General features: G+C 37.9%; 1 protein-coding gene across 11 annotated transcripts in view; it reads right to left on the reverse strand.

Annotated features, from left to right (window-relative positions):
• The window catches only part of ptprt (protein tyrosine phosphatase receptor type T), a 328,497-nt gene that overhangs the window by 104,642 nt on the left and 196,126 nt on the right, over window positions 1–27,729 (reverse strand). For 5 of the 11 annotated variants that reach the window (XM_014413044.3, XM_014413041.3, XM_023155004.2 and 2 more), the window contains exons 14-17: window positions 25,725–26,001; window positions 16,842–16,878; window positions 14,781–14,837; window positions 2,182–2,317 (exon numbers count right to left, since the gene is read on the reverse strand). In XM_014413044.3, coding sequence (XP_014268530.1) covers window positions 2,182–2,317; window positions 14,781–14,837; window positions 16,842–16,878; window positions 25,725–26,001 — 507 coding nt within the window. The remainder of the gene's footprint in view (window positions 1–2,181; window positions 2,318–14,780; window positions 14,838–16,841; window positions 16,879–25,724; window positions 26,002–27,729) is intronic. The other 6 variants (XM_014413047.3, XM_014413046.3, XM_023155006.2 and 3 more) reach the window with 2 other exon arrangements.

Raw genomic sequence — 27,729 nt, forward strand, 5'->3', positions numbered from 1 at the left:
GCAATATGAAGGATATGAAGGTTAGAGAGGAATGGGATAATTGATGGAACAGTATAGAAAACTAGAGAAAGTAACAGAAAGAAAGGCTGGTGATGGTGCAAGCCAGTGTGCAAGTAAACAACGATACAGAAAGCTTTTTATATCTGCTAAATGGGTTATATAATACAGTTTTATATACACTCAACAAAAATATAAACGCAACACCTTTGTTACTGCTCCCATTCCCCATGGGATGGACGTAGAGACCTAAAATTCATTCCAGATACACAATATAACCATCCCTCCCAAACAGTGGTCACAAATCAGTCCAAATGTGTGGTAGTGGGCACATCTGCTATATTGAGATAATCCATCCCACCTCACAGGTGTGCCACATCAGGATGCTGATCTGACATCATGAGTAGTGCACAGGTGTACCTCAGACTGCCCACAACAAAAGGCCACCCTGGAATGTGCAGTTTTTTGCGCTATTGGGGGTCTGGGGACCCAGAACCGGTCAGTATCTGGTGTGACCACCATTTGCCTCATGCAGTGCAACACATCGTCGCATGGAGTCTATCAGATTGTCAATTGTGGCCTGTGGAATGTTGGTCCACTCCACTTCAATGGCTGTGCGAGGTTGTTGGATAGTCGTGGGAACTGGTACATGCTGTCGTATACGCCGGTCAAGCACATCCCGAACATGCTCAATGGGTGACATGTCCGGTGAGTATGCTGGCCATGCAAGAACTGGGACATTCTCAGCTGCCATCTGCCCTGAACAATGTGAACCATGATTCATCCGTGAAGCGCACACCTCTCCAACGTGCCAGACGCCATCGAATGTGAGCATTTGCCCACACAAGTCTGTTACGGCGACGAGCTGGAGTCAGGTCAAGACCCCGATGAGGACGACGGGCATGCAGTTGAGCGTCCCTGAGACGGTTTCTGACAGTTTGTGCAGAAATTGTTTGGTTGTGCAAACCAATTGTTCCAGCAGCTGTCTGGGTGGCTGGTCTCAGACGATCTTGGAGGTGAACCTGCTGGATGTGGAGGTCCTGGGCTGGTGTGGTTACACGAGGTCTGCGGTTGTGAGGCCGGTTGGATGTGCTGCCATATTCTCTGAAACGCCTGTGGAGACGGCTTATGGTTGAGAAATGAACATTCAATGCACGGGCGACAGATCTGGTTGACATTCCTGCTGTCAGCATGCCAATTGCACGCTCCCTCATTGCTTGTGGCATCTGTGGCATTTTGCTGTGAGACAAAACTGCACATTCCAGGGTGGCCTTTTGTTGTGGGCAGTCTGAGGTACACCTGTGCACTACTCATGATGTCAGATCAGCATCCTGATGTGGCACACCTGTGAGGTGGGATGGATTATCTCAATATAGCAGATGTGCCCACTACCACACATTTGGACTGATTTGTGACCACTGTTTGGGAGGGATGGTTATATTGTGTATCTGGAATGAATTTTAGGTCTCTACGTCCATCCCATGGGGAATGGGAGCAGTAACAAAGGTGTTGCGTTTATATTTTTGTTGAGTGTATATATATAAGTCTCTGGGGAATAGTATAATTCTCATTTATTTGTCTTTAAGGATTATAAGATTAAATATGTCGCCAGGTTTAATACAAAATTTTGACCTTTTATATCGCCAGAAGAAATGTCTATAAATCTGTAGGTTTTGCGGATATGTTTTTAACCTGAAATGTTTGTTAAAAATTTTAAATCTTAGACTTTTTTTGTTGTTGTTGCAAGAAACAAAACCTAAAGGGGAAAAAAACATTGTAAATTCTGATTCAGTTTTATTTCTAAATGTGGTCAAATCTCTTTAACTGAACATATTTTTTTCTTGATAGATCATTAGGGTCAAATTAATCTGTCACTCCCTGCACACTTAAAACTATCCACCTGCGTATATATGCTAATGAGGACACTTGAAACTTAAGAATACAGCCTATGCATTAACCTCGCTTTCTTTTAGTTTACTAATTTGCATTAAAGGTGCATTACTATAAACATAAAACTGCAGTGCTACTTACTAGTATAAAACAAACTACACACTGCCTTGTCTAAGGGTTAAGATAATGGCACTGAAGTTACAAAAAAATGTGTTAATAATGACTCATTGTGAAAATGCTACATTTAATACCTTTAAGCTGCTACTCTGTCCTGTTGGTTAGTTCAATACCTACCTGCGTTTGAAGGTGAGAACAACTCCAAGAAGGATGATGATGAACATAAGAATCCCAGCAATCACGCCAGCCATTTTAACTGTGCTGTCCACCTGTTTCTCTGGCTCCATAGCATCAGAGTCCTGCGTTGATGCACCTAAAAGCACACATATGCACACACAAACAAACAGGTATGCAGATAGTCACATTGGTAGGGAACCTTAAACATATTTGCTTGGCATATACATTCACACAGAAATGCTAATGTGCGGATGGACATATTCATTTGCATACAGCATTGGAAGTTCAATACGGTGAGCAGGTTTTGCAGGCACACACATTCACTCACACCATTGTGGTCAGAAGTTTACACAAACTCATCATGAGTCGTCGATTAATCATTTGGGGCTATTATTCTTTGAACTGTTCATTTTTTAAATTTTCCTCATGTTTGTATAGCTTTAATGTTTTCTTTAAGGTCCCTTGGAGCAATTTCTAAATAACTGCAGATAATAAGTTCACCAGTTTAAGCATCTATATGGAAGAAAAAGTTATTTAGATGTGCCACTACTTTGCCAAGGTGCGGAAAAAGACACAGCTGTCTTGGAAATCAGTTAAGATGTTCAGAAACAGCACAGGAATCAAGGTTCAAACCAGCCATGAAAAACTGCTCAGATGTCACAACCCACAGTGAAGCTAGTCACTCTGTTGGATGGACTGAGAGACTGTTGACCAAGAAATAAGCCCCTGTTCAAAAATTGAGACATTCAAGCTCAATTGAAATTTGTAGCCAACACAAACAAGCCAATTGTCTTCTGGAGAAACATTTTTTGTCAGATAAGATTGCACTGTTGTCAATAATGAAAGAGGTATTTTTTGGAGGCTTTCAACCCTAATAACACTTTACCAGTTGTCATGCAAGGTGGTGGTAGCATTATGCTCTTGAGTGGTTTTGCCTCATGATGAGTGTATGTAAACCTCTGACCACTACTAGATCTATATGTATACAAAGACATCTTTATTGATGGACCCATATATCTAGATATAAAATGTGTACACAGTCGTACATATGCTCAAAGACAAAACATATATATGTTGGCAATGAAGGAATACTGGAAACACTGTATCCCTAGGTGAAGATAAATTCTTAACACTGCATCCACATTAAAAGAGAATATAACCCATAAAATCATGGTAACAAAACACAAAAACAAAAAAGTAATAGGCATTGGATGAAATGTGATCATTTTTGTTCAAAAATGAAAATTTAAAGGAGAAATTTGAAATTTAGCATTATTTGACAATATTAGACAAGAATTTGTAATGACAAAGCTCACACTAAAATGTGTGAATTTTCAGTATGTCATTTTGAACGCAAACATTATTTTCACAAATGTTTATATTTCATTTTAGAACAAAATGATTAGACATACTTTGAGTGATAACTGTTAAAAGGCTTTGTGTTCTTAAAAAGTAATAAGTGATAAACAATGGCATACAACCATACACAGTGTAATGAAGATGACAAACAGTGGATGAAGAAAGCATTTCATTGGCAAAAAAGTGGTGCTTCATGAACTGTTAATAATCAATAACTAATTACTCTACTACCCTTTCTGAGTGTTTGACAGTCTCTTTCAAATGTAATGCAGTTTTAAATTTAGTAATGCCTCTTACAGGTAAATATATAAAGCCAAAGAATAAAGGGAAATATAGTAGGGGTGCAACGATACACAAAATTCACGGTTCGGTTCGATACTTTGGTGTCACGGTTCGATATTTTTTCGATACAAAAAAATGTTCATGCCTTTTTAATTTGTCATTTATTAAAATTATAAATATATATTTTAACTCAAAAGTACAGTATTTAAATTTAACCCTAACCCTTGTGCGCGTTTTTTATTTTGACAGCGAATGCGCACCTGTGGACCACTTATGTGCAGCCCTGGTTATTTAGCTCGTCATATTGCAGCCACAGAAATTATTTTGTCCATGAAACCATAAAGCTGCACTTTCTTTTTGCCTTATAGTCTCATTTGTCATAACTTCTCCGTTTTGTGGTAAGCTTTTCTTTGGCTGTCACTTCTTCACCCTGACCTGTCTTATTTGGCTCAGCAGAACTAAAATATATATACTGCTACTTTTACACACGGACTCACATAAGCTCAGCGATTCTCTGCGCGATCAACCTCTCACATGTTTAAGCTTACTGCGGGAGATTTCACTTGTCATGTTTGCGTAGTAAGCTAACGATTAATAAGACAATGTCAGAGGAATTGGTGCACAAATTATCATCACTCACAGATCAGTGCTGTCATTGCAAAGTGAAAGCAAAAAAACAAGCGCAAATTCAAACACGATTTCAATATGTCACATATTGACAGTGGCTCACCGATGCCAATGACATAATTACCCAGCTACATTTCTGAAAGAATGCAAAAGCATTGACATATATTTTTCCTACAATAGCCCGACGGGCAGGGCAGAGAGATTTTTGTAGCCCGACTGGAAAGATGCTAGCTCCGGGACGTCGGGCTAGCGATTTTGCAAGCCCTGTATCTGATTGAGGAATCACTCATCTTTGGAAAAGAGAGTTTATTACAGAGAAATGTCTCTTTCCAAAATAAAAGCTATACTATCCGCTTCTTCTGGGCTATATTCTCAGCAGCATAAGGAGAATCACGTGCTAACAGCTGTCTAAATGACTCGGCTAAAGTTAGTAGCATGCTTGTTGTTTTTGTCTTTGCACTAGGATGATGTCGGCGTAAATGTGCAGTCATATTCGTTGTGTTCCCACTAGTGCTTTCAGGTTAATCTCGTTGAAATGACCTTAACGCCACAACATGGCAAATCTCCGTTAACGAGCTACCGCCGATCGCCCGGTGCATGGGGCTAGACGGCCAACACGTTAACGAGCTAACTGTGCTAACACACTAGTTCACACCAATGTAATTAAGCATTGCATGGCACATCCAACATACTGTTTTACTTTAGTCCATGACTCGCTTACCTTCAGGGTCATACGTCACATGAAAACCAAAATAATTCCAAACGCCAGATCTGAATGAGGGTGGGGGAGGTCCATCTTGCAAGGAGAGCTTAACTTCTGTCTCGCTAGCTTGCCCTGAGCTCTTCCTTCTGACTATGCTGTCTGTGTTGAGCGCTCAGTGGATCTGCGCTGGACAGTGCAGCCTAGGCGGAGTAGTCGAACGCAGATTCACTGAGCGCTCAACACAGACAGCATCATCAGAAGGAAAGTTGATAAAATAAATTACAAATGTTGTATTGTTCATACATATGCGTACCGAACCGAAAGCACTGTATCGAACGGTTCAATATCGATACGAATATCGTTGCACCCCTAAAATATAGGTGAAGAATAGTGGAATAACGTTTTAAAGAAAATTGTTTTTCTTAAACCATTACTGACTTCATTTCAAAGGACAAAAACAGTCAAAGGACAATGCACAAATGTGTAAGTCAGTAAACGACATCCAGGTTCATGGTCCAGAAATGTACATAGAAAACACAGTACAGACTGGATTTGCATCACTTTGAGTTATGTAAGGATTAAATAATTTGGCAAATTATGGGGAAACAAATGGGGAAACTTGGGGAAGGGGGATAAATGGTTTGTGTATATTGTTGATTTTACTAAACAAGAAAACATATTCAAATATATAAAGCGCTGCTCTCATTGTGTGAAGCCAAATAAAATATATTATTTTTATAATAAAAGAATGGTATGTAATATGAGTTACAGCTTAACCATAGTTTCCATTAATGATAATACCACTGAATCTGATCAACACTGATGTCACAGAAGGTCACAGAGAGGCCAATGAAGTGTGTTAAAGGCATATAAAGAAAATTTCTTCTGATGTTTCATTCATATATATGAAATTTATATCTAGAATTTATTTTGTAAAATGTTTTCAAATACCGTCTGTGCTGAACCACAGAAATATCTAAAAAAAAAAAAAAAAAAAAAAAAAAAAAAAACTGCTTAGTGTTTTTGGTCTGTCCTTTAAGACATTGACACAAATGCACTCTCATTGTCAGTGCTTTTCTCAACTGGTAACTGGTTGCTAAAAATTATAAAAGTCAAAGATAAGTTCCTAGGATATTTTGTATAGAAACCAAAAGGTAACTGTCAATAACTTTCAACAGACTGAATGTCAAAAGGTAAAATCAGACATAAAACAAAGGACTGGTAAAATGTATTACTTAAAAACTGACAGTTCATAATAAAAAATACACTGGAAAGACAAAGACAAGAATCCCCAAGCTTGTGATCGTGCACATGAATGCCCCTGTCCTCGTGGAGACATATGCCAAACAGATTCTTGTTATAACCTTGATAGACAAAGACAGCCGATTAATAAAGTAATACTGCTGCGTAGGAGTTCAGTTTAATCCCCCGTCTCTCTCATCTTCGCCCCCTCTGCAATAACAACACAAGGTTGGCAGTGGAATGCACTGAGCTAACGGCTTAAGCACCTAACCTTGGCACACTCAGTAATAGCTGCTGCAGTCCTCAATTGCCGTGGTGAGGAGATGTTCTTTTAAAAACCCCAAATGCCTTCAATGACAACATATTCTCAGTCTTTATAGCTCAATCATTGACAGTCTACCTGTCGTGTAGCTGTATCATCTTTGAAGAAAAAAAAAGAAGAATGCATCAGTTATTCTCTGACAATTTATTATAAGTTTAATAACACATTATTATGTTCTGCTTTTTGAACACTTTGAGTTTTCAAAACTTGTACCCCATATCGGCAGATCTGTTTTATGAAGAAAAAAAATGAAGAGATTTTGAAGGTCTTATAAATACAACATGTCAAGACTGAATTGTGTTCGATCTACACCAGTGTTAGCATGCTAACCCCTAGTACATCATGTGTAATACCGCCCCCACTCCAAGATGCAACTCAGAGTTACAATACTGGGGTGGTTTATGCAACAAGCTAATACTGCTGACATAAACAACAGTTATTTAGGAAATTAAAGCATCTTGGGCAAAGAATAACATGCCCTTCCAGAGACAATAGTGTCCCCCTAAAAAGAAAGACAATTTTTTTATATTCCTTTCTTTTTGTTTTTGCTTCCTCTTAACATTTTTAATCTTATATACTAGATTTTTGACTTTTTTCTTCCTAGAGAAACAGAAAAATCATAAAGGCACAAAATGCAAAGTGTAATTTTAAAAGACATGGACCTGTGATTATTTTTACACTTGTGCCACCCCAAGCAATCACTGTACAGAGGATAGTGATTCTAAAAAGAAAAGGTGCTTTTCCAGATATTGGAAAGGTGCTTTTAAGAACTAAGGGACTTTGCAAGGACGTTTTACTTGAAATTGCTTTTAGTAATAATACAATGTAGTAATTTTTTAACGTTTTTAAATCTTTGTTGGGATCGTTCAATATTTTTATTTATTTATTTTTTTTATCTTACTTACTCTTTTATATCGAATGAACAACATCATAAAATAGTGTTCATGGTACACTATCGAATAGCTTATAGCCCTGTAAACAGCAAAGGCTTAAGAGTTCAAGGTTCAACTTTTCTGTGTCTGTCAAGCACGTTATAGTTAAACCAAAGTCTTGAGCGATCATGCAAGAGACGAGTTCACACATTTCCCTGTAGTCTGTGCCCTGGTAATCACCCCACAGGTGTATCAAACCTCAATTTCCCCCCTGAGTGATCCACAATATGTATCACCTGACACATTTCAGTGTGACCCCATTTGTTCACACTTCACCAGCCCATGTGATGATTGGGTTCAACAGTTCATGATGTAACAGGAGAGGACCCCATCTGGTGATGAGTTCAGCTCCATTTAACATTGTGATTGGCCAGTTTGGGAGCCAATCAGGCACACTTAAACAGAGTTCTGACCAGGGCATAGAAGAAGTGATCTAATGTGACTTTGTCCATTACATGAGGGTAAAAGTTGAGATGAAGCAAATTGGAACAGCAAAATAAGACTAATTTCCAACTGGTGCAAATACAATATGGAGCAGACTATGGCCTCATTTATTTCTGTATTGTCAGTTTAAGGTAACAGGTGGCCTGTAAGTACATAAAATAGATGCATCCATCTTGCTTTCTTGCCACAGGTACTGGCAGGTGGTGTAGGTATTATTTTCTTGGCAGATACCAGGTTGCTAAAAAAGAGAGTTGGAACAGTGAAGAGCTTTGCATCGTGTCATAGTGTGTGAATGTCCTCATCTTTTCACAAACTGTAACTTTCTATTAATGAGTATCCTAAAATGTGCACTACCTCAAAAAAGAAACAAAAGAAAGAAAGAAATCTGGAAATTCTCACATATACTTATGTCTGCAACCTGAATATTTACAACATTAAATCACTCATCTGTGGTCTCATAGAGAATGGACTGAACTGAGCCTACATGGCGATGGCCACAGTAATTTTTTGTTATTATTATGTAATGTTAACTCAACAGAAAGACATGGAATATCAGAAAGAAACAGTACCAGTAGCTGGATGGCTGTCTAGGTGCCTGAATTCACACCACCTAGTTTTCACAATAATAGGTTGTTAGGACTATACTGTAAGGTTTGGAAAGGGGTTACTGTGGTAACACTAACACAAAGCATAAATACTTTAGATCGTGTATATAGGGTAAATTTCTGCAAAAGTGATATATCTTAAAAGCTATTGGAAACAACAAACCTTTTAATTGGAAGAACATTCAATTAGAAAAGAAGAATGAACTGAACATTTTGGTGCAACTGTGCACCAAAATGTTGAAGTACTGGAAAAATATGATTCAATGTTTTCCTCAACAGAAGCTATGCTAAAATATATAAACTATAGTGCAGAACTAAATATACGCACCTATACTGTCAAATACTGTCAGAAATTCCTAAAAATATCTACAGGGTGAGAATTACTTCACAAAAACTTTAAATATGAACTTGAGCGAAAATAAATAATTGGCTCGGGATAAAATATAAAAAAATAAAAGGATGTCATGGAATATTTTAATTTATAAAAGTTGACTTCTGTATTAACGCAGAATGGAGTAAAGACAGAAAACATTAAAGGGAACCGCTTCAATGTTTGCCACTGTAATTGTGACAACACTGGGTTGGTGATGATACTGATTACTTCCAAAAGGCATTAATCCCTTGAATATCTTGTGTTCCTGAATGCACATAGGATGTGTAAGTGTGCACACGTGCAACTGGGTATAATGTTTTTTGAGGGTGTTTTTTTCCCCCCATTTATACCATTTCTCCCCTTTTTTTATTTCCCCTACTTGGAGAACATGATAAAATTATCAGGGAGGAATTACGAGTAAAACCTGAGATATTAAAAACATAATCTCATCCAAATGGAGAGAAGATTGATTCTCCTAGCTTCCAACGCACTCCTGCACCCCTGAATGGCATATTAAATGGTTCTTTTCAGCGTGGATGTGTGTATGTGTGTCAGGTGCAGATCACTGTTTGAAGGTGGGTGTATTTTGTGTGTCTTCACAAATGTACTTTTCTTTGTGTGTTTGAGTGGCATGGATCACTGTGCATGTGCACTGAGTTTGACTTACTTGTTCACGTTATAGGATATCGGTTGTCTAACACGCTTAAATGGAAAGTTGAACAGAGTATAATGGGAATTTGCTGCAATATTTTTGTTTGATTAAAAAAATATATATAGGTGATGCAGGGTGTTACAGTATGTAGGCTTTACTGGTGCATGTATAAATGCAAAAATATCTTAAATGACCTGAAGGTTTAGTTTTCCGGTACTGTTTTGTCAGCAGCTGCAGGGCTTATCCTCTGTGGATTAGTGTTACCATGGCTGAGTACGTTTAACAGGATTACTAATCTGAACTATGCTACCACAGCGCTCCATGTCAGTGTTTGCATGTATACTTTTAAATCTGCCTTTTGCTGCGTTTCTGAACATTTAGGTCCATGTTTGTGTATATGTAACTAGATCTGCATATGTAACAAGTTACCTCTGCGTGAATGGATCTACCTGCATTACTTTGGAAATGTGTCTCTGTCCAGTTTTGTGTATGTATATACTGAATGTATCTGTGGCCCAATGGTACCTCGGTTAAGATAGCTGTCTCTGTGAACATTAACAATGGTAGTGATTGGCCATTAGCTCTGTCTTACAGACACACACACACATACGCCAGTTTCCACTGATGTTAAATAAAGCAGGATACTGTTTACTAAATACTTAAATCACGTTCTGAGTGATTGTATGCATGTGTGTATTTCTGGACTTATGATTTATGACATCTTTATGAGACAGGTCATGTGCTCTATGTACGATTTATTGTGGTTCTATATTGTAACGGTTTACACATTTGATTGACAAGTGAAAGGTTGCAAGTTTGATTCCAGCTGTAGACAAGCGTAAAACTGCCAAATCAAACATGTGGTGCTACTTGCTGTGGTGGCCAGCTGAAGTATCACCACATGTTTGATTTGGCAGAATAGAAGATAATACATCTTCTAGTAATAGAAGACATTAGATTAATGTGTGCCAAGGTAAAGGCTGAAGTGATTTTCATGTCAGATGCAGTTGCTGAAATCTTACAGGTACAAAGAAAAAAAAAATTCTTTCAAGAACCTGATCCTTCAAGCTTGTTAAAAGAAAACAAATTAAATTAGAATTTTAAAAAAGTGATAAATCACGTAACACTAGCTCATTCTCAGTGACTTGCAAAGCAATAAAGCAAAAATTGAGAAAAAAAACTTTTTTCTTTTTTTTTTTAAATTGATCTACGTGTCACAGAGTGAAATAACTATTTCATCCCCTATGACCCAGTCAGAATTCTGGCTCCTATGTGCCTATGTGTCACACAGATAGCAAACCAGTCAATCTGTCACTCTTACTCCTGATCTCAACTCCTTATTTGTATAAATCACACCAATATTTTTCTTCCATTCAAACCTCACCTGATCACCATGGGCAAGAACAAAGAGCTGTTTAAGGACATCAGGGGCAAGATTGTAGACATACACGATTATTAATCTTTTATTTAATCTTGGAAAAAATCTCACTGAGAGTAAAAATCTAATTTCCAAAAGAGACCTGGCACAAGGCTAGAATGGCCAACAAGACCATCAGCAAGAAGCTTGGTCTTGGTGTAACTCATCAGAAATGGAAAAACTATAAAATGACCATCAGCTGCCCTTGGTCTGCAGCTCTATGGAAGATCTTGCAGTTCTCGGCATTGCGTATTTTGTTCTCCCTTCCTTTCCACTCTGTTCCTCTCTCTACTTTTACTGTCTCCCTCCCCTGATGCTGATGACATCTTTCCAAAGAGCATTCTAAGATTTATGCAGGGGCAGGTGAAAACTCACTGGAGCAGGTGGAAAATTCAAGCCAGAGACAGAAGGGCGGATTTAGCATAATACAACAATTCACAACAATGTCTTTCTGGTGAAGAGGTAAGCAAGTACACCTGTCCGCATGCACAATGCTACAGTAAGAAGAGGGAAAAAATCTTTAGAGTCAGTCTCTGACTTTTGTCATGTCTCTTTCTCAGTGTTTCATGTTCCTCCAGGCCTTTTTTTTTCTTGACAAAAAAAGTCCACTATCCACCCACCCCATTTTTTGTTTCTGCCAGGTCTAAATGCAGTTGAAGCCTGCACGCTCACTGTGCAGCCTGAAAAGAACTTCATCCATTCCTTATGGTATTGTGCCATAAATGTCACATCATCTCTAGATACTTACCTACAAATGCTCCTTATGAGAGTTTTTTTTAAACATTCTGACTCAATGTGTTGCAAATTCAGACAGAAAACTGACTGACGAAGCAGCAACAAGTAAGCACTTGGCAATGATGGAAAAACAGCAGCAGTTACAAATAAAAGTATGTTTGTTTGTCTGAGGTAGTTGGGTTCAACGACAAGTATAATTCAGACACGACTCCCTCAAAATGTTACTTTTACAGTGTTCTCATGCACACCCATATCACACAAACACATGCACACACATACTCAGATAGCAAGCCACATGTTGCGTCAGTATTGCACAGTGTCTGTGTGAGTTACAACACGACTCTGAACACCACCAATTATAATCGACCTCAGGACTAATGGGAATGGGAATTAAAACTGACATATAATACCAATGTGTGAATGACAAGGGGTGGGTTTGATGCTCCTATGAGCCATGGTAGCTGAGAATATGCTGGGCATTCAAACCCTGCCAGTGTAAAAGTCCCACCTAGCAATGTATACCTTCTGGTTTATTTTGCCCTCGGTAAGCAAAAACGTATGATTTGGAAATTAATTTCTATTTTACAAAAAAAAAAGAGAAAAAACAAAAACAACAGTGTTTTGGCTAAGAGGTACAAAAGCTTTTTTCAAATTGCAGGCTGTCTTTTAGTTCTGCATTACTAATATGTGACGTGAATGATGCAATCCACAACCATGTCTGAGAGACATGCATGCACAGAGTAGCAATGGTATTTATCTGCTTCACGTGGTGGGCTGCATATGAAGTCAGGGAATTATTTATTTTATTTATTTAACTGATTTGTTCTCAGCCATATTGACAGTTTATCACAGTGGTCTCTTATGTATTTGCCAAAGCAACTGAACAAATACAGCTTTAAGTGAGAGTTTATTTGTACACATGAAGAGAGACTGCAGAGTATTCTTTCTGGAAGACGCAAGTAAGTAATTTCAAGTATGTTATATTATTACTACTTAAAAAAAGGTTTGTGAGTATAAGGATTATAATAAGTGGACAAATTTTACGTTCCATATAGACTCAGCTTTAGATAAATAAGTCGAGTCGTTTAGCATTTCTCAAGCAGGATAGATTAATAAAGTGTGACTTCTACTAAGTGGAGTACAAAGAAAGAGAAAAAGCTGCATTTTATGCACCACTTTTTCAATTTAGGATGTCTGCCTAAATGGTCCTCTGAATATGATATTAAATATAATACATGAATTGCTACATTGCAAAAGTAAGTTCCGTTTTAAAACGATGTGGTTTTTAATGTACCCAGAGATCTTCTGCATTCATATAAATATAATCAGTTTTTATTCAATTGAGAGTTTTATTTGTTTATAGTTTCAGACTTGTGCATGATATGCATAATTCTTTCTGCGAGAGCTTGCAAACTGAATTTCCCCCAGGACAATAAGTGTTATGGTATTCTTGTGCAATAAACTCATAGTCTTGACAAATAACTGTGACAGCAGTTTATAATAATGCTTTTTGCTGACTGCTTCCCTGTTGTGTCCACATTGTTAAAGTCAACATTTTGACTGTTGTATCACTCAATGACATTCATATTCTACTGTCACATCTCTGAATTGGAAAAACAAATACTAAGAGGATTAGAATTGCTATGGTTTTGACACAATTTAATAAACAATGTTTAGCTGCTGTGTATTTATTACAGATGGATGATTGGATTTCAAAGAACTGTGCTGGTATTATTATTATTATTATTATTTTGTGTTTGTCATTGAAAATTTACTTAAATATTCCACAGTAACCAGCTCTGTCGATTTAAGGTTGTTCACTGCACTAAACACACTAATAGCAGTAAACAGCTGACAAAACACATTACTGAACTATAATTCTTCCAGTGTCTAATAATAACTAACTAATAGGAGATATCTTCTTTTTCAGAAGTTAATATACAGTAATTGTGTCACATTCAAAGGCTGGATCTCTCACTAAAGAATTACACAAATTTATTCAGCCTTGGTGGCAAAGCTCCAAAACTTGACATGGTTGACAAATTCAGAAATGAATTTCTTTTCTTTCCAAATACAAGGATACAAATCATATGAGACATAAATTAACATAATGGTTCTGCTGAAACCACACCATGCTCTGTTTGGTGGCTTTTGCATATTAATTGATGTTTTGACCACTTAGTTGTTATTATTCAACATTTTTAGTACTCTGCTAGGTGTTTGAGCATGTAGTACAACTGAATTAAGCATCTTCACTGATTTGATATTATACAACAAATGTCATGGACCTATATACGAAGGCTTTAGAATAAGCAAAGAGGTGGATATTGTGGATGAGACAACGGTCAAAGATTATCAAATGAAAATTGTTACCATCCCTTTTTTCAATCAGATAATCATACTTGCAAAAATGGAAACTATACTTTCAGAATAGTATATGCATTGTTAATAAAGTTGGGGGAACAGGGGAAAAAATGTATTTATTCATAGTCTAGTCAGTTTTCTTTTTAATATTAAACTATACTTTATTAAAGAATAAAAGATTAAAAAAAAAACAAAGCCTACAATCAGCGTAATGGTGCAACAGCTGCGCTACTGACCATGCACAAAAGCAGCATGGTTTCACTTAAGTGTGTGTGTGAAAAATGTGTGTGTATGTGTGCATGCAAGACAGAGAGGACGTTCAAGCACAGCCAGCAACGCTTGAAGCAGAGCAGACATGCAAACAAATGTATTAAGATGGTGATGAGAAGGAAAGGTAACGCCAAAAAATTAACAAAGGGAAGAAAAAAGGGAGGGTGTAGGGCAGGGGACAACCAAAATGAAACAGTGTTTGCGTCGTGTTTATGGTTGTACTGTGACATAACATTGGGAAGAAAATATTCTGCCTATAAAGCAATAATCACCTTCGCTTGGGATGACTAGAATGTACGGCGTTGTTATTTGTCCCCTACCTATTACCACTAAGGCCAAGGGTCGCACGTCCCCGCCGGAAAGCATGAGAAAGAAAGGGAAGAGAGAAAACAAACAACAACAAAAAAGGAAAAGAAAGAAGAAAAAGTCTAAGAAAAAAAGATGTATAGTTGTCTTTCTTCAATTCATCAAGTTTTAGATCTCCCTGGTTTTCAATTGCACAATCTGTCTTGGAGGAGAGAAACTGCAGTGGTGAGAGATAGCACTAGAACCATGAGATCAATACCACTCAGCTGGGATATGACTGGTCTTATTTCTAGGAAATAACCCTCAATGAGCATCTTGACTGGCCCATTACCAGGAAAAGGCCAGAAAGAGGTGATGCTGGTGAGGATGTTTATTACAAAGTAGTTGTCAGTGAATGCAGATATGGTGTTGGCGGTTATCACTGGAGCTTGTTATGTCTGTTAGCCTGGTTTGAAGGGTTAATAAAAACAGGGGAGTGGGAAATGTAAGACGGAAGAAACAAAGTGATGGTTAAAAGAAAATAAATTATGAACTTTGTGGCATGGGAAAGTTGGTGGAGAGACCAATTTTGGCATCTGACTCTAGTTAATACTTTCCTTTATACAGCATTCTAATACAAATACTGTAAAACTACTAAAAGTTTAATGGTAGAATATTTGTTTTGGAAGAGTAAAACTGAGGCAGGTATGCGGCTCTAGTTGTCCCTCCTTTTGTTCTCAAAAGTCACTTGAGCTATTATTGCTTTGTTACCTTTAAATGCTTAATAGCTCACAATGTGGTAGATTAAGGCCTCACAATTTTATTTTTTGCAGTTCAGAAACAACAGAAAGAAAGCAAGTGATGTCACGTACTTATTGTAAATATGCAATAGTGCATGATAAGTGCACATATATTGGATATTAGGTAATGCAGCAAACATAATCATAATTATTTGCAAAATCAGCCATCTGCATTGCCTCAGAACACCAAATAACAGCATATTAATGATACTTCATGTATAAAAATCTTTTTTTTTTTGGATTACATATAATTTCACATACTCAAAATAGATTTGTATTATTTTTAAATATATGAAAGACGGCCACAAAGTTAAAAGCATGTCTTTTTCCAAGCACACATACATGCAGACAGACAGAGCGCAGTGTTTAGACACTGTAGACATCCTACCAGAGTACATCTCACTCAAAAAAGAAAAGAAAAAAATGAAAATGGATTAAAAAAAAAGAATGGTAAAAAAGATAAGAATGTTCATAAAAGAGCAATAAATGTTTTATGTAGACAAAAAAATAATAAGAGAGTTAGAGATACAGAAACAGACAAAGGAGATGTGGAAAAATCAAATCAATGCCTGATGCAGATGAAAAACTAAAACAGATAAAGGAGACAAGGTGAGAGAAAAAATCAATAGCAAGCTGAAAAGCTTTTAAAGCATATTGCCTGGCACATAAATGGGTGTATTTGCCAGAGATGAGCAGCAAATAAAAATGGGAGACATGGGGAAAGCAAAACAGAAGAAGATGAAATGGGTTTTGGAGCTAACACTTTAGCCTTCATTCACTGGGTTTAATGAAGGTGGTCAATTGGTATTATAATGGCCCCAATGTTCCACTTTATACCCTTTATACTGCGAATACAATTTGAACATTGAACATTGATGACCAACATGGATGTGGTGTGAGATGCAAAAAGAATAGCATGATGGAGGAAAGTCACAGAAAAGGTGAGTGTGAAAAGGGCTATAAGGATAGAAGAGATGGAGAGAGAATGCTATGCGACAAAATCATGCAAGATAACGTGGATGTGGTATAGGTTTGCCCGGGCTGATGGTTGTGAGTTCACCTTTTCCAGAATAGTGTGCAATCTTCTCATCTTGGCTGATACACTTGTAGCACAACACAATTCTAGGGGGTTGTGTATTCGCACCATTTTTTCTTTAAAATGAACTACTAACAAATTTCAAATTAAAATTACAAATATCTTATCATAATTAATGTACATGTTGACTATCAATGGAAGGCTGCTCATACCTTTGTTAGCCAAGCGGACACAGTTGATTTTGGTTTCCTGTGGAGAGAGACAGACAGGTTAACTAATTACCTTGTGGTAAAATATACAGTTAATTTTTCAGATACTAGTGTTTTGAATCATGAGGGTAAGGCTTTGTTGAACACATAGGAAAATGGTGGAAAACCCTTTGAAATCTGACTTTTTTCTGAGTATTCTCCAAGGCGTAAGTCAAGTTTCGTTTGTTGCAGTATTGAAAAATCATTGGCACTAGCTCTATTCTGTACAGAATGATCAATGGACTGGTTCTTATTTAGCACTTTTATACTATACAACTGAGCACTCAAAGTGCTTTATACAAGGATCAAACCACCCACCTTCCAATTAGTAGACAACCTACTCTACCTCCTGAGCTACACCCACCCCCAAAAACAGAGCAGACAACAATGATTGCAGAGACAGAGACATTAAGTCAGACAAAGCTTGAAAAAGAAAAGCTGAGCTATAGTTGGGCTGTAAACTGGCCTCCAGATACACAGCAACTGTGGTCAAGCTAAAACAACATAAATGCCGCATGTATCAGCCATCCGATGACATTGGCAGGCATTGAGATCAGCTGATGTCCAGAGGCTGCAGTATATCTTGAATTGCAAACTCAGCACCATGTTTTAGAAAACTTTTAGAAAACGTTGAAACAACTGACAAAGAAAAGTGTTAAATCTGAAACAGGAACCAGAAAATCAATCAGGAATCATGCTTTGGAAATTTGTCCACAACAGTTTTAAAAAATGTATTTAAATCATAGTTAACAGACTAAAACAAGGTACCCTCTTTAATATATGGGTTGACTGCATACAGTAACCACTTGCCTGACAGTGCATATATTGCATACACCACGTAATCATTGGTCTTAATCATCAGTAAGATCACAAAACCATGCCACTGGCTTCTCATTTTGTCCAAACACACATGATTGACACATCAATCATACCAGGATCAATATGCTGTACAATTCTTGGTGTTGATTCGAATGGTTTTCCACACATCATATATAAATAAGTGAAAAAAGTACAAAAGTACCTTCATTGGTATTAAACACTCATTTTTCTCAGCATTGTGATGGCCCTAAGCTTTGGCCAGGGCCTACTGTATTTTCCCCTTTGCCCCTCTGTGTTGTCTTCTAGGTTCCTAGTAGGTGGAGTTAATTAGTGTAACTGGGAGCACCTGGCTAGTCTTGCTTGAGCATTTAAGAGTTGTCTGTCTCAGGTTTGACTTTCTTACATCAGTCCTCGGGTTACAGAAGCCTATTGTTGTTGAATATTAAGAACTGGAATAAAGCTGCAGATTAATATTTTGATCTCATAAATGGGTCAACAGACTCACAGAGTCATCAGGGGCAGTCATCATTCCCATAAGATGGGCATAAGTAGAAGAACATCCATTATTTAAGTCTATATGCAGCGGAACTGTGTGCAGTAGTGCTTGCACTGGAGTGGGCAGAGGGTTTGAGAGATAGTAAGATGCTTATATTCAGTGTTTGATACAGTGACAGCCAGTAAGGACTTGGATATGATCTGTGAGATTCTATCAGTTAATTCTTGCTTAAATGAACAGGGCAAAAGTACAACATTGGGTACCAGCACACACAAGAATTAATAGCAATAAAAAGGAAGACAAACAAGGTAGATATTCAAATCAAACCATCCAAGTCAGGGAAAAACAGAGCGGGGAAATAAACTGGCAAAAAAACTGGGATGGTGGAAGTAAAGGGAGTCAGTCATGCATGATACAAAGAAAGGTAGGATAGATAAGGAGCTAGGGCACTAACGAGAAACGTGTGATAATCAGCAGACTTTCAGTTGTACACAGTCGTTTTAATGGGACACTTTTTATTATGGGGAAAAATCCAACTAACTATAGTAATGTGAAACTTGATATTTGTTTGTTTGGCTTGGGCTTGGCCATTTTGGTTTGTTAGGTTTTACACTACAAAACACCACATTAATTAATTAATTGCCTTTTGTAAACTTTTGTCCAAATTATGTCTCTCCCATTATTTGTCATAGCTCTTGAGCCAGATGACAACAGAATGTACTGAAGGAATACTCTTATATGATTCTCCAATGAATTTAAATGTGACCCTATAAAAAATACATACATAGTACAATATAAAACTACAGTATACATATCTTGATATTTACAGAAAATAGGGTAGAAGATGTCTCTCAGCCTCTGTCTTTTAAACCAGCACGTTTCATTCCTTTGCTGCCCGTGCCTTTTCCTCTTTTCTTTCTTTTATGATGTGCTGTCATCAGTGCGTGCACCTATCTCACCCACTTGGCCTCTTTCATGTTTTGGCCCATTTGTCTTCATCAAATATAAAGACTACAGCAGCTACCAACACGGAAATGTGTTACCTCAGCATTAAAATCAGTCCTAATGTACATGCTTCTGTACACTCATTTTCATTTTAATTGTGCCATTTTGGGTCTTACTTAGATTACTGTAAACGGTCTTCCTGTAGGAAGAAACAAAATAATTTAAGAAGAAGAGATGCTTTGCAAAGCCTAAAGTTAAGCTAATTTCTGTGCTTAAATACAGAAGAAAAACTCTTTCTTCAAGGTTGCTCTTAGCAGTGGAGTTCAAAAGCAAACAAAAAGCCCACCGCACTGAATGTGACAAGTTTTAATTCATAAACACTCCAAAACATAACATAACAAAGTTAAACATAAGAGAACAAATGGTAGCAGCCTGCACCTCATCTGACCCCTACTCAAAAACATCATTTATATATTCCACTAGATTGGCTTTTTAGATTTAATTATGTGGTCAGGGGCCAAAAGTAAGTCCAGCTCTATTCAAACTACAGTTTGGTATTTGAGGATTTAACACCATTAACTTATATTGTTCATTTTATTGTCATGTTTACAAAGATTTATGAAAGGATACATGCAAGCAAATGATAGATCCTATGAGCATCTTCAAACACACCTGCTTCTACTAAATCTCTGTCTGCTTTCCATCTGTCCATCTGTCTGTCTGAATAATGACTCTCTCAATCCCTGGCTGTTCAACTGCTTTGTTGTCTTATTTATCCGTTTCCCTCATTTGTCTCTGTGCATAATTTGACTGAAGGAACCTGTAGAAAACTGAGAGTGAATGTATGATAAGAGTCACATGTACACACATGGCTTTCAAGAGCAATTAATGTACTCTTCAGTTAATATGTAAAATAGAGGGCAAGAAAAACTGATTCGTAAGACTAAAAAAGGGATTTCACCAGGCCAATACATGTGTGCTAATGACAAAAATCATGCCACTTGCTATTTCTAAAAAAAATGGATGCTGTATCTACTAGAGACTGAACAAATTCCTCAGTGGGGGAAAACAAAACGAGACTTGTTTTTGAAGATATTTTGATTCATGATATGGGACACTAAACTTGTCAAAACATAATTTCATTTATACAGAATATAATGAATACTGAATTTACAGCTGCGTCGCAGCAATGCTCAACATAAAATATTCACAAAGGTAACATAACTTTGTACTTGTAACACATTAACATGGCTCCTCAAAAAAAGAGCTCAATGCTGCTCATTTCTATGATACTGTAATTACACCACAAAAATATATTAGTAGTACTGCTACTGACTACCAAGATTCTAGTATTGTGTGACCCCTTTATTTGCTTGGCATATGAGTTATTATGTTTTTGAAGGTTTGCAACTTACAAGGACATATGTGAGAACCTACACATACCTATTGCCTTGCACTTTAGAAGGATTTATATGTAAGGGAACTAACAGGATATAGGAATCACTTCTGCTATAACCTGAGGTACGCACAGTCCAGACTGGTTCCCAAGAGTTTGCACCTTGGGTCCGCAGACAAGGGGCAGTAAAAGCATAAGACGAAGCATAAGAAATAACCATCCAAAAACGCTACTTCTAAGGCTTCAAAAGTCAATGGGTGACATCCTGGGGGTTTCAAACATCGTTTTTTTAACTGTCTGATTAGGCCTAAAAAGTAACAAATGTTTCAAAATACTTTCTTTCATATGCCTACTCCTCTAAGAGTGAAATGTATCATATGAATGGACACAGTTGGAATACGATCAGTTTCATGAGGACCAATGAATTGTGTTTCTTTATAAACTGACCCTATTGTACCCATTTATGGTCCATTTAGAGGCGTGGTTGTTTTGGATTCACAGTCACTGTGAACAGAAACACGGCCTCCACTTGGCTCATGCTAATGGACTAAGCCTCAGGGGGTTATAAGAAGCGAAGCTAATAAATATAAGGATTTATTGCCCTGACTCTATACAGAGCATTTGGAGACCAGAAGGGGGTTGAGGTGTTTACAATGGAACACAGCATTCATTTCTGTGTGTAGTAGTTAACGTTGTAGAGCCTGACAGGAATACTAAAAGTGCAAGAGAGATGCAGCTGCTGTGTGGGTGAGCTCTCTCTCCATCCATCTATCGTTCCATCTTTGCCAGTCTTTTCCTCTCCTTTTTTCCCCAATTCAATCACAGTTGGTTGGCTCAGTGTTCTAACCGACTGGTAGGATTTTCAATCATGTATGTTTTTTCTGTGACTTCTGGATACTGTGATTAGCTGTTGGAGTTCCCAGGCAACCCCATGTAGCCAGGGTAACAACTTTAAAAAAAATAATAATAATGTTACCCTGTCTTTGACACTTTGTTTCTTTTTCTTTTTCCTGAAGCTCATTCTTTTACCAAAAACTCTTGATACTCAGATGAGCAGGCAAACGCATGGGCATGAACTGCTCATGCACAGTATATGCTTCCATTGTTTAATTTGAAAAATGGCTGTTTAATGAATAGAATCTTAATAAGTCTATCACAAATGCAAACTTAGACATATGTACGTGCAAAAATTCCTACACACTTACCCACAAGCCAAACGTACGAAAGTGTGTGAGCCTTAGTCATACACCAGCACACAGAAAAAATGCATTTAGGGATTTCTGAGTCATCTGAGTGCATCTTGATTGACACTGACTGTCAGTTGGTAAAATCTTCCTCTGTCTCTCTCCTACACTCTCCAAAAACTGCACTCTGAGGCTTGCTTGGTGCGTGTGCGTGTGTGACGTTGATTGTCAGAGCATCTTGGCCAACCCCTGAGGCTTTTTACTTGTCAAGAAAGGTGTCTGGCTACATTTCTCACACTGCAGAAGGGCATGTTTTTCCATGTTTGTCACACTTTCCTTTTGTTTTGTGCCATTTCCCACCCCATTTCTCCTTGCATTCTACTTCCTCCTCCTTTACCATTTTCTTCAAATACTTCCACCTTCCCTGACTCCAGAATCTCCAAAATCCTTCACCTCCTTTTGTCCTCCCATGAATTTCTTCCAAATTTCCCATCCTGTTTTTTATCCATTTTATCCACGGATCATTTTATGTATGTTGGTTCTTGGTTAGACCTTTCTCAGTCGCCCTTCTTTAAACCTATTACTTCAGGTAGCTCTGTGTATATTATCTTTCAGACACATTTAATCTTTTTTCAGACTTTTGTCCTGCTTCTATATTAAAAAATTAACAACACTAGGTGTGATCTTTCAACCTTTCTAAACCTCTCCTTAATCTCTTTAGTTACTTTTCATTTGCAACTAGAAACTTTAATATATTGTTGGTTGTTATTTGCTCAGAGGCAACGTGCATACTCAATTAATAAAATACCCCACTTAAGGATTTCATTTGGGTCACAGGGAGGTGATCAAAATGGATAACCGTGCTCACATTCTCGTTTCTGCTTGTGTACATCTTTAAAAAGAAAACTTGGTTAAGTATAGATTGTGGTTTTGGTTAAATGCTAATGAACACACTGGGTCAAAAGTATTTTTTTCCAGTAACCAAACTCATGACAGTTCCGCTCATATCAGTTTTTATCTTTATTGACTTCCATCTTTGCCTCTAGTATTATATCTTGTTTAATGTCTCTTTTACTATTTTTAGATTGCTATTACCCCTCCCACAATTCTCTCTCTTTCCCTACTCCCAAACCACTCTTGCTCTTACTTCTCTTACTTATTGCCCTAGGCATTTATTCTTGTGTGTGTGTATGGGTGGGTGGGCGACGCGTGTGCTCGTGTGGCAACGCACAACATGGAGACGTCGAGATTGCCTAGTAGCTTTAGTGTGCAGAGCTAACTGGCACAGTGACAGGAGATGAGAGACTGGCATCAGACTGATGTTACCTCTGGGAGAATCAAGCCCAAAAGAAAGCAGGGAAACAGGTGGTTGCTGAAGAGAAGGAGGAAAAGCAGTGGGGATAAGGGGGTGAGCAACAGATGAGCATGAAGGGTTAAATCAGAGAAAACATTTGTCATAAGCATAGAGGAAGTCAGATGGAGATGGAGAGAATTTAGGAAAGGGAGGAAGAAGATTAAAAAAAGAATTTGATTGTTTTTATTAGATGAAAGAGAAAAAAAACAGCAGTGAGCAATGAAGAGATGGAGAGTGGGTGGATTGAGAGAACAATTTCTTCTAAATGTCCTCAAGAGATATGGTAGAAAAAAAAGAAGGAAAACGATTGCGGATAGACATTCTCCTTGATAGACAGGTGGAGCTCAGAGGGGGAGAAAAAAGTAGTAGGATTATCCAAGGCAGGCAGAGAATGAGAAACAGACTTTCATCCATGGGATCAAACTACGACAAATGAGCCAAGTCCTCTAAAATGTAAATGAGGAGTTTCTTTCCAATATGAGACATCTACTGCTGCAGAAAAAAAGTGACACCTACACTACGAAATGACTGACAGCAAAGAAATTAAACAAATCACAGGACTTTGTGAGGACTACAGATAACTTAAATCCTTGATTGACAAACTATCACTTTCACATATTATTACTAAATGCAATTTACAGAATACATTAAATAAATACTGACTGTCTTCTTTCTGCACCAATGTGGCTCTGCAGTCATTTCAGAGCGGATGAAAATGTCCACAGTGAATCTGCTGGCTAGATCTGAGTAGCAAGCATGGCTCCAAAAAAACATAACAACTGACTCAAGACCTGGATTTTTGTGTGTGTGTGTGATGTCTGTCTGCACATGACCCTGTGTGCGTGGGTGTGTGAGAAAGGTGATGTGCCCTTCAAAAAGTCCAGTTGTGTTCAACCTATTTTCATTCACCGTGTTCAGGAGTCCTGTGTCCTATATGTAATGTATGTTGTGGAACAATATGATTACTCTTGCCACTTTAGGATTTCACTATTATCCACATTAATAATTATCTTTGGAGGTTTTGACTCCTTGATTTTACTCACCTCAGATCCCTGAAATATACTGTATGTAACCCTGGTTAGTTAAAAAGAGACTGTTGCACAGCAATGCAGTCACAAAATATCAAAGATTTGTGCCTGAAATTAAAATGTTTTAATTCAATTAATTTTTAATTGTATGATGCCAAATCACAACAAAAGTCGACTCATGTATTATATAGTGTATGTAGTAATGTAGTAATAACGACTGACTTTTCCTTTTGACATGTAATTCAAATGGTTTGATCAGACTGCAGTAAAGTCCATCATTTTAAATCTTACTTATTTAACATTTATCTGACATTTTTCTGTCTGGGAAAGTAAAATCGATAGACCACCCTGGTTGTTGCAATCACTTGAAATTTAAAAGAGAAGTATAATCAGGTAAAAAACAAAAAAATCATGCTTTATGAACACGTGTCTATTTCTATGCCTGATTTCCTTATCAAATCATCTTGTTTAAGGCGACTACACAGGTGCGCTTGCATTTTTATTTCCATTTTAACCACTAAGCACCCACACAATGCCCCAATTCATCATCTAAACAAACCTGAAACTGATTGGATTGACTGAAATCCAATCAAATAAGGAACTCTGATTTGACTGGATTTGGGGTCTGTACATACAGGTGTGCAAAGCACACACGATACACAAAAGTGGGGCACACGAGCGAGTATTTACACTTTTAAATGAATACTCATCTGCTCACAGTCACACTTGTTCAGTCATGCAAGAATTCCCCCCCTACACACACCCGCTTGCACACAGCCTTTCTCCATATGACTGCATTGTGGGAAATCTGCTTTCTGGAGGAGGATATTACATCACAACAGTCAGCCAGCTCACCCGGCTTCGCTCTCCAAACTGAGTTACCGTGGTTACGGCGTTGGAAAATTAAAATAACCCCCACAGGAGTTCAGAGTATTATGGAAATTCAAAAGCCAAGTTGAAGTTGTGAATGAGTTATGAGAAGGACACGGGTGGCGGGAGGTGGGCGAGGTGTTGTTGTATTCGCAGACAGTATAATTACCAGACAAAAAGGGCAGCAAACAGACATCAACAGCTGAATGCTAGGAGTGGGGATTCCCAGAGGGAGTTGTAATTGTGTTCTTTTATATTAATTATTTATTTATTCTGATAAGCAAACACATAACCTTCAGTATATTAAACTACAGGCTTGAGAAGTCACGCAAGACGCCCATAACATAATGTATTCTAACTTCAATCACTTGCTGTCACATTAATGACTTAGGAACAGAATTGTTGGCCCTTTTTTTAAATAATCTGCTGAGATGGAGAAATAATATTTTTGTTTTTACTTTTGCTTTTGCTTGCCAAAGAATGGTTTTAAAGTTGCTGTTTTTTTTAAATTATTTTTTATGACAAATAAAAATAAGATAATCCTGGTAAAGCTTCATATCAAATTTGTTACACCATGTGTTGTGCGCCTCAAAAGTCACTATTATTCCCGTTATTAATGACATGACAATAAACCCACAATGTAAACTAATCTAATTTGTCTAATTACTTTTAAATAAAATCTAATATGGCCAAATGGGAAATATGAACATGCCACTTCCTGTTACAATGGGTACTTCTGGAGAGTTGAAACTCACCCCATTGGCTCTGCTCATTGCCTGGTAGTAGATGCTGTAGCTCTTGGCAGGTGACAGCGGAGGGTTCCAGAAACCACCATAGCTCTTGTTGTCCCCCACAGTGAAGGGCTGTACCACCGTGAGGCTGGACGGTGGTAATTCAGCAGCAATGTAATAGGGTGAGTCCAAGATGGAGGCATTGCGGAAGCTCACTGGGACAGAAAAACACTCGGGGGCTTCAGAAGCGGCACGGCGGGTCTTGGACTTGCGCACCTCCTTCACAACAAGCTGGTAGGAGCTGGAAAAATAAATGATGTCTTTAAAAGTAGTGTCTTATGTTGTTTACTGAAACAGGAACAAATCTACTTATCACTAGCTAAAGCAATACTTATGAGGAGATGGTTTACGTGGCAACGACAACAGCCAGAGTTTTTGAAAAGAATAAAAAATTAATCACAATAAACTGACAATATTTCAACTGTTATTTGTCCAGTTAGTGCAGTAGAGACAGACTTTGTTTTGAAATAGGGACATAACACATAAAACTGACAACTCTACTTCAACTTTACTATCCCCTGTAGCTCACAGAGTGCTTTAAATTCATTATTACAATGAAAGCATTAGCAGAAGAGGCCCGAGGTCTGCTATGAGGGGGAAAAAAATTCACAAAATCCCAAACTAAACATTAAAAAGGCGTATAATTTGTTATAAGGGTCACTTATTTCTGAACGACAGATATACTTTAGAAGCTAAACTTCAAACAAAGTTCCTGGCAAATCATTTCCTGTGCTGATTCAGCACCCCAGTACAGCTTAAAGGAAGAAAATACGTGTGTGTGTGTGTGTGTGTGTGTGTGTGTGTGTGTGTGTGTGTGTGTGTGTGTGTGTGTATAAGAGAACGGTGAGGGTAGAAATGAATGGAGTCCAAACGTGTCTCCTCTTGCCTTATATTCTTTATGTGTACATCAATAGCACGTGTGTGTGTGCATGCTCTCTAACAGGTGCGCATTTACCTGTATGTGCTTTGGCAGGTGTGCTTGTGCTTGTGTGTATTTTAACACATGTGTAGTGGGGTGTTTATATACTTGAATGAACATCTATCTTTGTGCAGTGGAGCTGCTTTCATGTGTATGTGTGTTTCCATTACACTCTGAGAGGCTTCATGAATGGCTGAGGGCTCCTTTAGCGGTCAGGACAAACGCAGCGGCCCTCCGCAATTACCTCCGTCCTCCACGCCAAGAACTCACTTCACAATTATACGCAATTAGGGAAATGTATGTTTCTGTGAAGGGGGCCGCGGCCAATTATCCCCTGTTCCCGTTTGGCAGCTTTCATAAAAGATAATTGCTGATGACCAAAGATGAGTCCCTCTCTCTCTCCCTTACTGTCACTCTCTTTGCTGTTTCTGCCTTTCTGGTAAAATATCCATTTCAAACTAATGGCTTTCAGAGACTGCACAAGGGATGAAGCAGGGGCCTAGCACAAGGAGCGGATAGGGAATTGTGTATGTGTGGGTCTGTGTCGAGCGCTTGGGAGCCCTTATATGTGTGTGTGCTTCTGTTGTAACTATCCATGTCTTTGAATACATATCCATAGGTGTGTGTACGTGTGTTATTGTACCTTTACTCTGTTTGTGAGATGTTACACCTTTACAGCTTGAACATTTAGAGTAAGGGAATTTTCTGAGACTGGTGGATGGCTGTGTGATTATTAGGCAACATAAAGCGAGTGAATTCGAAAAGTGAAGAAATCACTGTGTGTGTATGTGTGTTCTTTGGGGGTTTTTTGTTTGTTTTTTTTCCTCAAATAGACAGCTGTTACTGTCACTGTTAAAACTTGGTTTTAAGCTTTAAAGTTGAAGTTTACAGTTAAGGCTTGAAATAAATATATCTCATCAGTACCAATGAAAAGTTTGTTCAGACCTTCCACTGGTACTGTATACTTCTAGAAAGTGTTTTGCTGAGGCTTGCAGACATGTTTTTTGTCATGCACTCTGATGAATGGAGCATGTATGTATGAATATATTG

This window comes from Maylandia zebra, linkage group LG5 (assembly GCF_041146795.1).
Source record: "Maylandia zebra isolate NMK-2024a linkage group LG5, Mzebra_GT3a, whole genome shotgun sequence".
In the NCBI taxonomy this organism is placed as follows: Eukaryota; Metazoa; Chordata; class Actinopteri; order Cichliformes; family Cichlidae; genus Maylandia; species Maylandia zebra.